The sequence below is a fragment of the Octopus sinensis genome, linkage group LG30, assembly GCF_006345805.1.
Source record: "Octopus sinensis linkage group LG30, ASM634580v1, whole genome shotgun sequence".
Classification (NCBI taxonomy): Eukaryota; Metazoa; Mollusca; class Cephalopoda; order Octopoda; family Octopodidae; genus Octopus; species Octopus sinensis.
The window spans coordinates 3747692-3760191 of record NC_043026.1 but is presented as its reverse complement, the minus strand read 5'-3'; the positions used below and the strand labels follow the sequence as shown (position 1 = coordinate 3760191).

General features: G+C 40.4%; 2 protein-coding genes across 2 annotated transcripts in view; one reads left to right on the top strand and one right to left on the bottom strand.

Moving 5' to 3' along the window:
• LOC115226325 (cyclin-G-associated kinase) overlaps positions 1 to 12470 on the bottom strand; it is a 109021-nt gene extending 96551 nt beyond the window's left edge. Inside the window, exon 1 of the mRNA XM_036515209.1 lies at positions 12452 to 12470. The gene's annotated coding sequence lies outside the window, so the exon portion shown is untranslated. The remainder of the gene's footprint in view (positions 1 to 12451) is intronic.
• The window catches only part of LOC115226562 (probable nuclear hormone receptor HR3), an 18529-nt gene that overhangs the window by 4780 nt on the left and 1249 nt on the right, over positions 1 to 12500 (top strand). Inside the window, exons 2-5 of the mRNA XM_029797564.2 lie at positions 1271 to 1392; positions 6284 to 6416; positions 8610 to 8717; positions 9898 to 10014. Coding sequence (XP_029653424.1) covers positions 1271 to 1392; positions 6284 to 6416; positions 8610 to 8717; positions 9898 to 10014 — 480 coding nt within the window. The remainder of the gene's footprint in view (positions 1 to 1270; positions 1393 to 6283; positions 6417 to 8609; positions 8718 to 9897; positions 10015 to 12500) is intronic.

Below are 12500 nucleotides of genomic sequence, written 5' to 3'. Positions count from 1 at the left end.
AGAGTGGACTTTGTGCATTTTACATGGAACAAAGTTGATTCTGCTAGGTGTGTGTGTGTGTGTGTGTATATATCATCATCATCATCATCGTCGTTTAACATCCGCTTTCTATGCTGGTATGGGTTGGATGGTTTCACTGAGGACTGGTGAGCCAGAGTTTGCACCAGGCTCAGTCTGATCTGGTAAAGTTTCTACAGCTGTATGCCCTTCTTAACACCAACCACTCAGCAGAGTGGACTTAGTGCTTCTTACGTGGCACAAGCACAGGCGAGGTCAGTTTTGGGAAGGTTTTTACAGCTGGATGCCCTTCAGAACACAGACCACTTTGCAGTGTGACTGGGTGTTTTTAAGTGGCACATTTGTGGACCACATTCGTGAACTGGTACTTAATTTATCGATCCCTGCCGAAAGGATGAAAGGCAAAATTGACCATGGCAGACAAAATGTCACTAAGTATTTTTCCTGCCTTCATTTTTTTGAAAGGGGTTTCTCTAATGCTAGTTTTTAACCCTTTAGCGTTCACATTATTCTGATATAATTAATCTTTTTTTATCCATATTGTTTTGAACTAATCATGCATTATCTTGTAGCTATGAGATTTTGATGAGGTAGCTGTTAATTTTTAAAACGATATTGTAGGGTTGGTGTGAGAGACCAAATCTGGTCAGTTTGAACATAAAACAGGCAGAATACTTTTGGCCGGATATGGCCGGTTTAAATGCTAAAGGGTTAAACATTGACTATGGAGGGTCCGCCAGAATAAAATAGTAATCAAAGTATAGGCGCAGGAGTGGCTGTGTGGTAAGTAGCTTGCTAACCAACCATATTGTTCCGGGTTCAGTCCCACTGCGTGGCATCTTGGGCAAGTGTCTTCTGCTATAGCCCCGGGCCGACCAATGCCTTGTGAGTGGATTTGGTAGACGGAAACTGAAAGAAGCCTGTTGTATATATGTATATATATATGTATGTGTGTTTGTGTGTCTGTGTTTGTCTCTCTAGCATTGCTGGTGTGTTTACGTCCCCGTCACTTAGCAGTTCGGCAAAAGAGACCGATGGAATAAGTACTGGGCTTACAAAAGAATAAGTCCCGGGGTCGAGTTGCTCGATTAAAGGCGGTGCTCCAGCATGGCCAGAGTCAAATGACTGAAACGAGTAAAAGAGTAAAGGGATGCATAGAGAAAAAAGTTTTGGAGAACCCTTTGTAGAGACCCTCTTTCTTTGTCCTGTTTGCAAATGCAGTAATCTCCCCTTTTTGTTCTTCTACTTCCAGTTGCGTTTGGTAAAGCTGTCACAGAAGCACATCTTCGAACCTGCCTTTATACTCGGGAAACAATTGACCGAATGCTCAATCAACCAACATCTCAGGAACACATCAAACGCTATCAGAGTTTGGTAAGTTATTTCATTCCGCTTGGTTTGGATGAACCCCTTCTCTCTCTCTCTCACCCTCTCTCTCTTTCTCTCTCTCTCTCATATTTATTTCTTTACTGCCCACAAGATAGTGGTGGAAGCACTCCGTCGGTTACAACAATGAGGGTTCCGGTTGATCCGAATCGACGGAACAGCCTGCTCGTGAAATTAACGTGTAAGTGGCTGAGCACTCCACAGACACGTGTACGCTTAACGTAGTTCTCGGGGATATTCGGCATGACACAGAGAGTGACAAGGCCGGCCCTTTGAAATACAGGTACAACAGAAACAGGAAGTAAGAGTGAGAGAAAGTTGTGGTGAAAGAGTACAGCAGGGATCACCACCATCCCCTGCTGGAGCCTCTTGGAGCTTTAGGTGTTTTCGCTCAATAAACACTCACAACGCCCGGTCTGGGAATCGAAACCGCGATCCTATGACCGCGAGTCCGATGCCCTAACCACTGGGCCATTGCGCCTCCACACAAGATGGTACATTTGACTAAAAATTCAAGGGGCTGTTGCTCCAGCATGGCCACAGTCTAATGATTAAAACAAGTGAAAGATAGATAATATTGCATGCATACACACAAACACACAAACACACGATGGGGTTCCCTACAGTTTCTTATTTCTTTATTGCCCACAAGGGGCTAAACATAGAGGGGACAAACAAGGACAGACAAAGGGATTAAGTCGATTACATCGACTCCCAGTGCGACACTGGTACTTCATTTATCGACCCCGAAAGGCAAAATCGACCTCGGCAGAATTTGAACTTGTATGACCTGGCATCGCCGCGTCATAATGCTAGTATATATATATTTATATATAAAAATAAAAAGGACTATATACCTGTTGTAATTTAGTTATCCATAGTCCGATGATATTTCGGAATACAATTCCTTCTTTAGATATTCATAGATGGATTCGCTGATATAATCGGTTTTTCCAATGGCTTTTTTTTTTTCGGAAGTATCTCAGCAGTGGTCTCCGGAATTCCTCATGAAAAGTGCGTGAGGTCGGCTATGTCTCAATCACACGTGTGTTGGTACATCTGTGGCGCTGCTTCTAAGTTATGTATTATACGTGCAGCTTCCATTTTTCCCCCTCTCTTTTTTGGTGTTATAAACAATAGATGAGCATATATAATGGTGTGCGTATGCATGGCTGCACGCGTGATAATGAGTTTAGCAGTGTGAGAAATAATTTATTACCAATTAGGCGCAGGAGTGGCTGTGTGGTAAGTAGCTTGCTTTCCAACCACATGGTTCCGGGTTCAGTCCCACCACACGACACCTCTGGCAAGTGTCTTCTACTATAGCCTCGGGCCGACCAAAGCCTTGTGAGTGGATTTGGTAGACGGAAACTGAAAGAAGCCCATCTGTGTTTGTCCTCCCAACATCGCTTGACAACCGATGCTGGTGTGTTTACGTCCCCATAACTTAGCGGTTCGGCAAAAGAGACTGATGGAATAAGTACTAGGCGTACAAAGAATTAGTCCTGGGGTCAATTTGCTCGACTAAAAGGCGGTGCTCCAGCATGGCCGCAGTCAAATGACTGAAACAAGTAAGAGAGTAAAAGAGTAATTAATTCCTTTATCAAGCTTTGATCATGTTATTTTTTTACCAAGGGAAACTTTCACATTGTAAGGTATACTAGCCATCTCAATATGGCTAACCACAAAAGGTGGGTGTTACTGTAGCTTGTAGCCCCAGGAGAACATCGTCTCCAGCTGGCTTTAGGCACACTTTCTGTGCCCTTACGGTATTTGCAAAGCGAGGCCATCCCTATCTCGTAAAGGCTTATGAGAAAAGGATGGCCTCCCTTTGCAAATACCATAAGGGCACAAGTAATGTGCCTAAAGCCAGCTGGAGACGATGATCTCCTGGGGCTACAAGCTACAGTAACACCCACCTTTTGTGGTTAGCCATATTGAGATGGCTAGTATACTTTACGTTGTCGAGCGGTTACTGTTTACATCTCGTTCAGAGATTTATTTATGACTTTTACGTTGTTCTGTGCTAATTGGTACACAACTGCCTGTGATTTAAGATTATTATTATTAATAATAATAATTCTCTGTGTTCTTCTTGTTGTTGTTCCCAGCCTGGCACTCCTACTGTTACGCAAATTAAGAATTAATATATCCCCTTGTCTCTGAGTCACCTTTACTCCTTTCTCCCTTCCTCTCTCAATGATACTGTGGTTAGGTATTGCATTGCATTGCATGGCGTTGCTGTGTCATGCCTCTCTCTTTACTCTTTTACTTGTTTCAGTCATCTGACTGTGGCCATGCTGGAGCACCGCCTTTAATCGACCAACTCGACCCCGGGGCTTATTCTTTTGTAAGCCCTGTACTTATTCTATCGATCTCTTTTGCCGAACCGCTAAGTAACGGGGACATAAACACACCAGCATCGGTTGTCAAGCAATGTTAGGGGCACAAACACAGACACACACATACATATATACATATATATATGTATATATATATGTATATATATATATATGTATATATATATATATATATATATATATATATACACATATATACGACGGGCTTCTTTTCAGTTTCCATCTACCAAATCCACTCACAAGGCTTTGGTTGTTGGCCTGGGGCTATAGTAGAAGACACTTGTATATATATATATATGTATATGTATATATATATATATATATATATATATATATATATACACGACGGTCTCCTTTCAGTTTCTGTCTACCAAATCCACTCACAAGGCTTAGGAATGAGAACCTAGGTTCAAAATTTCCCCAAGACACCTGATGAAGGTTGGAGGGTATATCAGCCGAAGCATTGTGTTAACAAACAAGATGAGGACAAACTCAAAATTTGTATGCGCATACATAAACTATTGATGATAAAAGTCATGAGGTATAAAATCATTTCAATAAAATAAATATAAATGATGCGTAACTTTTAAAAGTTGCTGGGGTCCCAAGGGGATAAAGAAAAAAGGGCGCCCGTGAGTTAAGAAATACCTTAATGAGAAGAAGGGAGATAATCGGCGAACTCTTTTATCGACGGGAGGCAATAACTGATAATGAAGGGAAGTAAATGAGGTAAAGATTACTTAGATGAAGGGAGATAACTGAAGCAAGGGAATCAAATCAAGGGAGGTAAATAGGTTACCTTCGTTTTTATATTTTATTTGCTTGTTTGAAGCAATAATTTAGTTATAAGTTTGCAAATATTCTGTAACGAAGCTGCCTTAATAATTAATATAGCACTATTAGATATTTCACAGAAAGGCACATAATATACAAAATTTCTGGCTTTGTGCATATAGTAGAAAGGATTATTATTATTATTAATTTTATTATTCTATACTCTCTTTACTCTTTTACTTGTTTCAGTCATTTGATTGCGGCCATGCTGGAGCACCGCCTTTAGTCGAGCAAATCGACCCCGGGGCTTATTCTTTTTGTAAGCCCAGTACTTATTCTATCGGTCTCTTTTGCCGAACCGCTAAGTGACGGGGACGTAAACACACCAGCATCGGTTGTCAAGCAATGCTAGGGGGACAAACACAGACACATAAACACACACACACACATATATATATATATATATTCATATATACGACAGGCTTCTTTCAGTTTCCGACTACCAAATCCAGACTTTTGCTTTATATTTGTACAAGTTGGCTCCAAGTCTTACCCAGAGACCTCAAGAGACAACAGGTTGGAAGTTCATGTTGTTGTGATGCCTCGTGTGCCATATATTTGGGGTGTTTTTTTGGGGTTGTACTAGTGAATGTCCAAAAAAAAACCCTGAGATTACATAGAAAGTATTTTGCGCAGGATATGAGCAGTTCCCATGAGCACTATCTTTTGAATTTCTGCCATTTTGGGGTTTCGTGGTATCTGAGTTAGGTAGCAATATTATTATTATTATTATTATTATTATTATTATTGGAGGCACAATGGCCCAGTGGTTAGGGCAGTGGACTCGCGGTTGTAGGGTCGCGGTTTCGATTCCCAGACCTGGCATTGTGAGTGTTTATTGAGCGAAAATACCTAAAGCTCCACAAGGCTCCAGCACGGGGTGGTGGCAATCTCTGCTGTACTCTTTCGCCAAAACTTTCTCTCACTCTTTCTTCTGTTGGCCTGCTTGCTTAGCCAGCGGGGTGGCGTCATTTGAAGGCTAAAACAATGCGAGGCACGTAAAAAAGAAGCACCATCCGTTTGTTTCTGTTGCCAGCCTCGCCTGGCCCCCCGTGCTGGTGGCACATAAAAAGCACCATCTGATCATGGCCGTTTGCCAGACTTGTCTGGCACCTGTGCCGGTGGCACGTTAAAAGCACCCACTACACTCACGGAGTGGTTGGTTTTAGGAAGGGCATCCAGCCGTGGAAACATTGCTAGATCAAACTGGGCCTGATGCAGCCTTCTGGCTTCCCAGACCCCAGTTGAACCGTCCAACCCATGCTAGCATGGAAAGCGGACGATGATGATGATGATGTTGATTATTATTTATTATTATTATTATTATTATTATTATTATTATTATTATTATTATTATTATTATTAAGGCAGCAAGCTGGCAGAATCATTAGCATGTCAGGCAAAATGCTTTGTGTCATTTCATTCATCTTCACGTTCTGAGTTCAAATCCTGCTACGGTCAACATTGCCTTTCATCCTTTTGGGTCAATAAATTAAAGTACCAGTGAAACACTAGGGTCAATGTAACCGAGTCGTCTCCTTCCCACAAAAGTTTAGGCCTTGCGCTTATTGTGTTAAGGATTATTATTGTTATTATTATTATTAGTATTATATTCAGGTCTTGTGCCTATAACAGAAAGGCTTATTATTGTTGTTATTATTATTGTTATTATTGTTTATCTGCAGTCTAACCGAGAATTATGGATGGAAGTAGCTGATAAAATTACTATGGCAGTTCAACAGATTATAGAGTTTGCTAAAATGGTGCCAGGATTCATGGATTTATCCCAAGACGACCAAATCATGTTGTTAAAAGCAGGTATGTTTCTTTGCCCTTCTCTTGTATATATATATATATTTATATATATTAGCAGTATAACTCGGCTTTGCCTGGGATTAAGTTAGGATTATTAAGCTAATCAAGTTCCTTATCTCAAACCAAACTAAGTAAAATCGACGTCAAATTTGGGCGAAATCCGTTGAAATTGGTTTATATATATATGTATATGGGCAACACACACACATGTATGTACAGCTATTGCATACATGTTGTTTGTATACATACATGTTCATGTGTTGCCCGTATAGCAACAAAATACTTTTTCCCTTGATGGAAAAACAACAAGATATGAGAGGAGACCTCAGTGTGGCCCCTCTTTATGCTAGAGATAATAGCCTAAATTTCCTTCAATCCACACCCTTCCAACTGCTTCTAATGTCCATCTACCCAAATGTAGAGGTGTTTTTAACCCTTTCGATACCAACCCAGCTGAAACCGCCTCTGGCTCTGTAGTACAAATGTCTTGTTTTCATAAGTTTTGAATTAAAATCTTCCACCAAACTTTAGTCACAATTTATGTTCCTAACACTAGCTTAATGATTACTAAGTTATTTTACTAAATTCTTTGTTATATTTAAAATTAATTGAAAGAAACCCAGAGCATCTCAACAGAAATATAGTAACAAGAGGGTTAAAATATATAATAGAGAAACAATTCTTAACCCTTTTGATACCAACCTGGTTGAAACCACCTCTGGCTCTGTAGTACAAATGTCTTGTTTTCATAAGTTCTGAGTTAAAACCTTCCACGAAACTTTAGTCACAATTTATGTTCCTAACACCAGCTGAATGATAACTAAGTTATTTTACTAAATTCTTTGTTATATTTAAAGTAATTGAAAGAAACACAGAGGTTAGATGGATGGGGAGACCTTAATGTGGTCACTCTATATGCTAGAAATAGTAGCCTAAATTTCCTTCAATCCACACCCTTTCAACTGTTTCTAATGTCCATCTGCCCAAATGTAGAGGTGTTTTTAACCCTTTTGATACCAACCCGGCTGAAACCACCTCTGGCTCTGTAGTACAAATGTCTTGTTTTCATAAGTTCTGAATTAAAACCTTCCACGAAACTTTAGTCACAATTTATGTTCTTAACACTAGCCTAATGATAACTGAATTATTTTTACTAAATTCTTTGTTATATATTTAAAATTAATTGCAAAAAAAAACACAGAGTATTGGTAACAAAAGGATGAAACAAAATATTTTATTCTAAATTCTTAAAATGATTATAACAATGATCTTGTATGGGATCTTTTCAGTTTAAACGGCAGTTTTTTCTAGCGGTGTCATATGAAATTGTCACCCATAATTATGACCCTTGTATCGATCTATTGCATTTCAATCTGTTTTAGGGTTAGGGGTGGGGGGAAAGGGTATCTTTTTTTTCTTCACAAATGTAAATAAACCCAATCTGTTTCTTAAACGAGGGACATATTCATACGGCACAGAGTGTTTTTTTTTACCTCAATAGACGTCGGTGATTGGTTGAAATTGTAGAAATTGAAGAGAAAAAAAACAACAAATATCTTACAAACCATAGAATTTCCTCAATAAAGCCAAGAGAAAAAGATGTTTTATAAACACATTCTACCAGTATACTCTTTTGCTCTTTTACTTGTTTCAGTCATTTGACTGTGGCCATGCTGGAGCACCGCCTTTAGTCGAGCAAATCGACCCCGGGACTTATTCTTTGTAAGCCAGTACTTATTCTATCTGTCTGTTTTGCCGAACCGCTAAGTGCCGGGGACGTAAACACACCAGCATCGGTTGTCAAGCAATGCTAGGGGACAAACACAGACACACAATCACACACACACACACACACACACATATATATATATATAATATATATATATATATATATATATATATATATGACAGGCTTCTTTCAGTTTCCGTCTACCAAATCCACTCACAAGGCATTGGTCGTCTCGGGGCTATAGTAGAAGACACTTGCCCAAGATGCCACGCAGTGGGACTGAACCCGCAACCATGTGGTTGGTTAGCAAGCTACTTACCACACAGCCACTCCTAAGCCTGTAGGAAGTTTTAAAATTTTTTAGTTACCTAGAAATTATTTTAAAAAACTGCCGTTCAAACAGAAAAGATCCCTTGTATGTATGTTTCTGTTCTTCTTTTATTTCTTTCTTCGTTCTCCTTCTGCAGGGAGTTTTGAATTAGCACTGATAAGGTTATGTAGAGTGTATGAGTCGTCGTCAAAACGAGTGATATTTGGCCCGGTATTTTTACCGCTTAAAACTTTCTCTGCTTTCAGTAAGTATGACTTTATTTTTCATGCATTTCCTTTCACAATTTACCATTGTTTTCTACTACTGCTCGGCTCTGCTCTTTACTCTACCCTAGAGGTTTTCTGCTGGGGTCCATATAAGATTTTGTTTGTTACAATTCATGTGCAGTAAAATCAGTTATACTTCTTCAGTACACAAAAACATGTAAACGGATTTCTTTATAAGATGACTTTACTCTTTTACTCTTTCAGTCATTTGACTGTTGGCCATGCTGGAGCACTGCCTTTAGTCGTGCAAATCGACCCCCCAGCACTTATTCTTTGTAAGCCCAGTACTTATTCTATCGGCCTCTTTTGCCGAACCGCTAAGTTACGGAGACGTAAACACAGACGCACAAACATACACACACACACACACACATACATATACATATATATATATAAAGTTAATCTAAACGTGAAAACACAACAACACATGGACGTGGACAAGTATAGTATTATTGGACGCTCAGGAAAGAAGGAGGGTTCAATGTTTCGAGCGGAGCTCTTCGTCGGAAACATAGGAAAAGGAAAGATCCAAAGAAGGGAAGACGGAGGGAAAAAATCGCCAACAGTACACATCGCTGGTCATTGTTTTAGCCTTCAAATGACGCCACCCCGCTGGCTAAGCGAGCAGGCCAACAGAAGAAAGAGTGAGAGAAAGTTGTGGCGAAAGAGTACAGCAGGGATCACCACCACCACCCTGCTGGAGCTTTTTAGGTGTTTTCGTTCAATAAACACTCACAACGCCCGGTCTGGGAATCGAAACCGTGATCCTACAACCTCGAGTCTGCTGCCCTAACTACTGGGCCATTGCACCTCCCACACACATGTATATATGAATAAAATTTTATGTAATCCTTTTAACCCTTTCGTTACTAACCCGGCCAAAACTGCCTCTGGCTCTGTAGTACAAATGTCTTGTTTTCATAAGTTTTGCATCAAAATCTTCCACCAAACCTTAGTTGCAATTTATATTCCTAACACTAGCTTGATGATAACTAAGTTATTTTACTAAATTCTTTGTTATATTTAAGATTAATTGAAAGAAACACAGAGCATCTCAAAATAAATGCGGTAACGAAAGGGTTAAATATTAAACAAGCTTCTAAATCACTGTGTGTGTATTTTACTATGTTAATTAATCATTTAATTATTTCTTTGCAGATGAAATTGAACGAGCATTACAAGAGAGGATCTTCGAATTTGTTGATTCCATGATCTCTCTGAAACTGTCTGAAGGTGAACTTGCTCTCATGAGTGCTTTGATTCTCATCCGAACAGGTCAGTTTTATGTTTTGGCTTTTATTCTATTTAACCTATTTCTTTATTACCCACAAGGGGCTAAACACAGAGGGGGACAAACAAGGACAGACATAGGTATTAAGTCGATTACATCGACCCCAGTGCGTAACTGGTACTTAATATATCGACCCCGAAAGGATGAAAGGCAAAGTCGACCTCGGCGGAATTTGAACTCACAACGTAACGGCAGACGAAATACCTATTTCTTCATTACCCACAAGGGGCTAAACACAGAGGGGGACAAACAAGGACAGACATAGGTATTAAGTCGATTACATCGACCCCAGTGCGTAACTGGTACTTAATTTATCGACCCCGAAAGGATGAAAGGCAAAGTCGACCTCGGCGGAATTTGAACTCAAAACGTAACGGCAGACGAAATACCGCTAACCATTTCGCCCGGCGTGCTAACGTTTCTGCCAGCTCGCCGCCTTTTATTTTATTTAACCGTTCCATCACTCTGATTCCAGTGAAAGTGTCCTACGTTCGTTTCAATTGGTCATTTTTGAGCTGGTGTTTGGACCGTAAATTACCAGGAGAGTTTGAGGGATGAAAGTTTTAGTTCCGGTCATTTCAACCTTTTTGGCCAGCCTCGTCTGGCACCTGTGCAGGTATCACGTAAAAAGCACCATCAGATCGTGGCCGTTTGCCAGCCTCGTCTGGCACCTGTGCGTGGCACATAAAAAGCACCATCCAATCGTGGCCGTTGCCAGCTTTGCCTGGCCCCTGTGCCGGTGGCATGTAAAAAGCACCATCCGATCGTGGCCGTTTGCCAGCCTCGTCTGGCACATAAAAAGCACCATCCGATCATGGCCGTTTGCCAGCCTCGTCTGGCCCCCGTGCAGGTGGCATGTAAAAAGCGCCCACTACACTCTCGGAGTGGTTGGCGTTAGGAAGGGCATCCAGCCGTAGAAACACTTCCCAGACCCCAATTGAACCGTCCAACCCATGCTAGCATGGAAAGCGGACATTAAACGATGATGATGATGATGGTGATGATGATGATGATGATGGTGATGATGATGATCCCTACTTTTGTTGAAACCCACTGCATTTGTTTCAACTGATTTTAAAGCTCCTAAAGAATTTAGTAAGCTGACTGTTATTGTCAAACTGTCAAACTGTCAAGCTGACTGTTATTGTCAAACTGTCAAACTGTCAAGCTGACTGTTATTGTCAAACATGCTTCAATGGAGCATGAATTAATATGAAATATTAATGGAAGATTTAAATTTGGATCAGTTTAACCCCTTAATGGATAATCCCGTGTTTACTCGTGCATCGCAAATGTATCCTTTTAGAACCAGACGAGTATACTCGGTCAAAATTAACTTTTAATTTTAGCTCTCAAACGAGTCTTATTTGTTTTGTGTCGTTTCATTTTTGAGCAATCACGAATTTACTTGTGGAAAAAATTTACGTGGGGAAAAAATATTATAAAAAAGTATTTTTTCATTTGATGGATTTGGCTATCTGGAATGCTCATGTTTTGTATAAAGCATCTTTGGAAACTTCAGCTTCTGCTATGAAACCGCTGAAATTTAGAATGCAAATAATCACCAAGATTATTGAAAAATGTAGGCCCTTATTGCCTCCCACGAAACCAGGAAGACCATCATCGATCCCACATCCAACAAGATATGCCCCAGCTGGTCACATTCCCATGGAAATACCAGCCAGTGATATGAAAAAGAACCCTACAAGATAGGGTGTAAAATGCGCTGAGAAGAGAGATGCTAAAAGAAAGAAGATTTGAAGATTTCTGCCAAGCTATCTCTCTTTTACTTGTTTCAGTCATTTGACTGCAGCCATGCTGGAGCACTGCCTTTAGTCGAGCAAATCGACCCCGGGACTTATTCTTTGTAAGCCCAGTACTTATTCTATCGGTCTGTTTTGCCGAACCGCTAAGTGACGGGGACGTAAACACACCAGCATCGGTTGTCAAGCAATGCTAGGGGGACAAACACAGACACACATACATATATATATATATATATATATATATATATATATGACGAGCTTCTTTCAGTTTCCGTCTACCAAATCCACTCACAAGGCATTGGTCGGCCCGGGGCTATAGCAGAAGACACTTGCCCAAGGTGCCACACAGTGGGACTGAACCCGGAACCATGTGGTTGGTTAGCAAGCTACTTACCACACAGCCACTCCTGCGCCTATCTCTCTATCTATTTTTCTTTCTGTCTATTTATCTAATCTACTTCTTTTTTTTTTCTCTGTCTGTCTGTCTGTCTCTATTCCCCTGTTTCTGTCTGTTTGTCGCTTGCTACATTGCTCCTTTTACATTCCCCCCTGTCTGTTAATCTTTATATATAAAACTGTAGTTGTGTAAGTGTCTGTCCCCTTCGATTTAGATTCCTAACTACTCCCACATTTTGCGGTGCAGTTTAACCAAAACCGGGTATCTTATAGTCGTGATTCATATCGAGCCCTTCTGGGTATTAGCG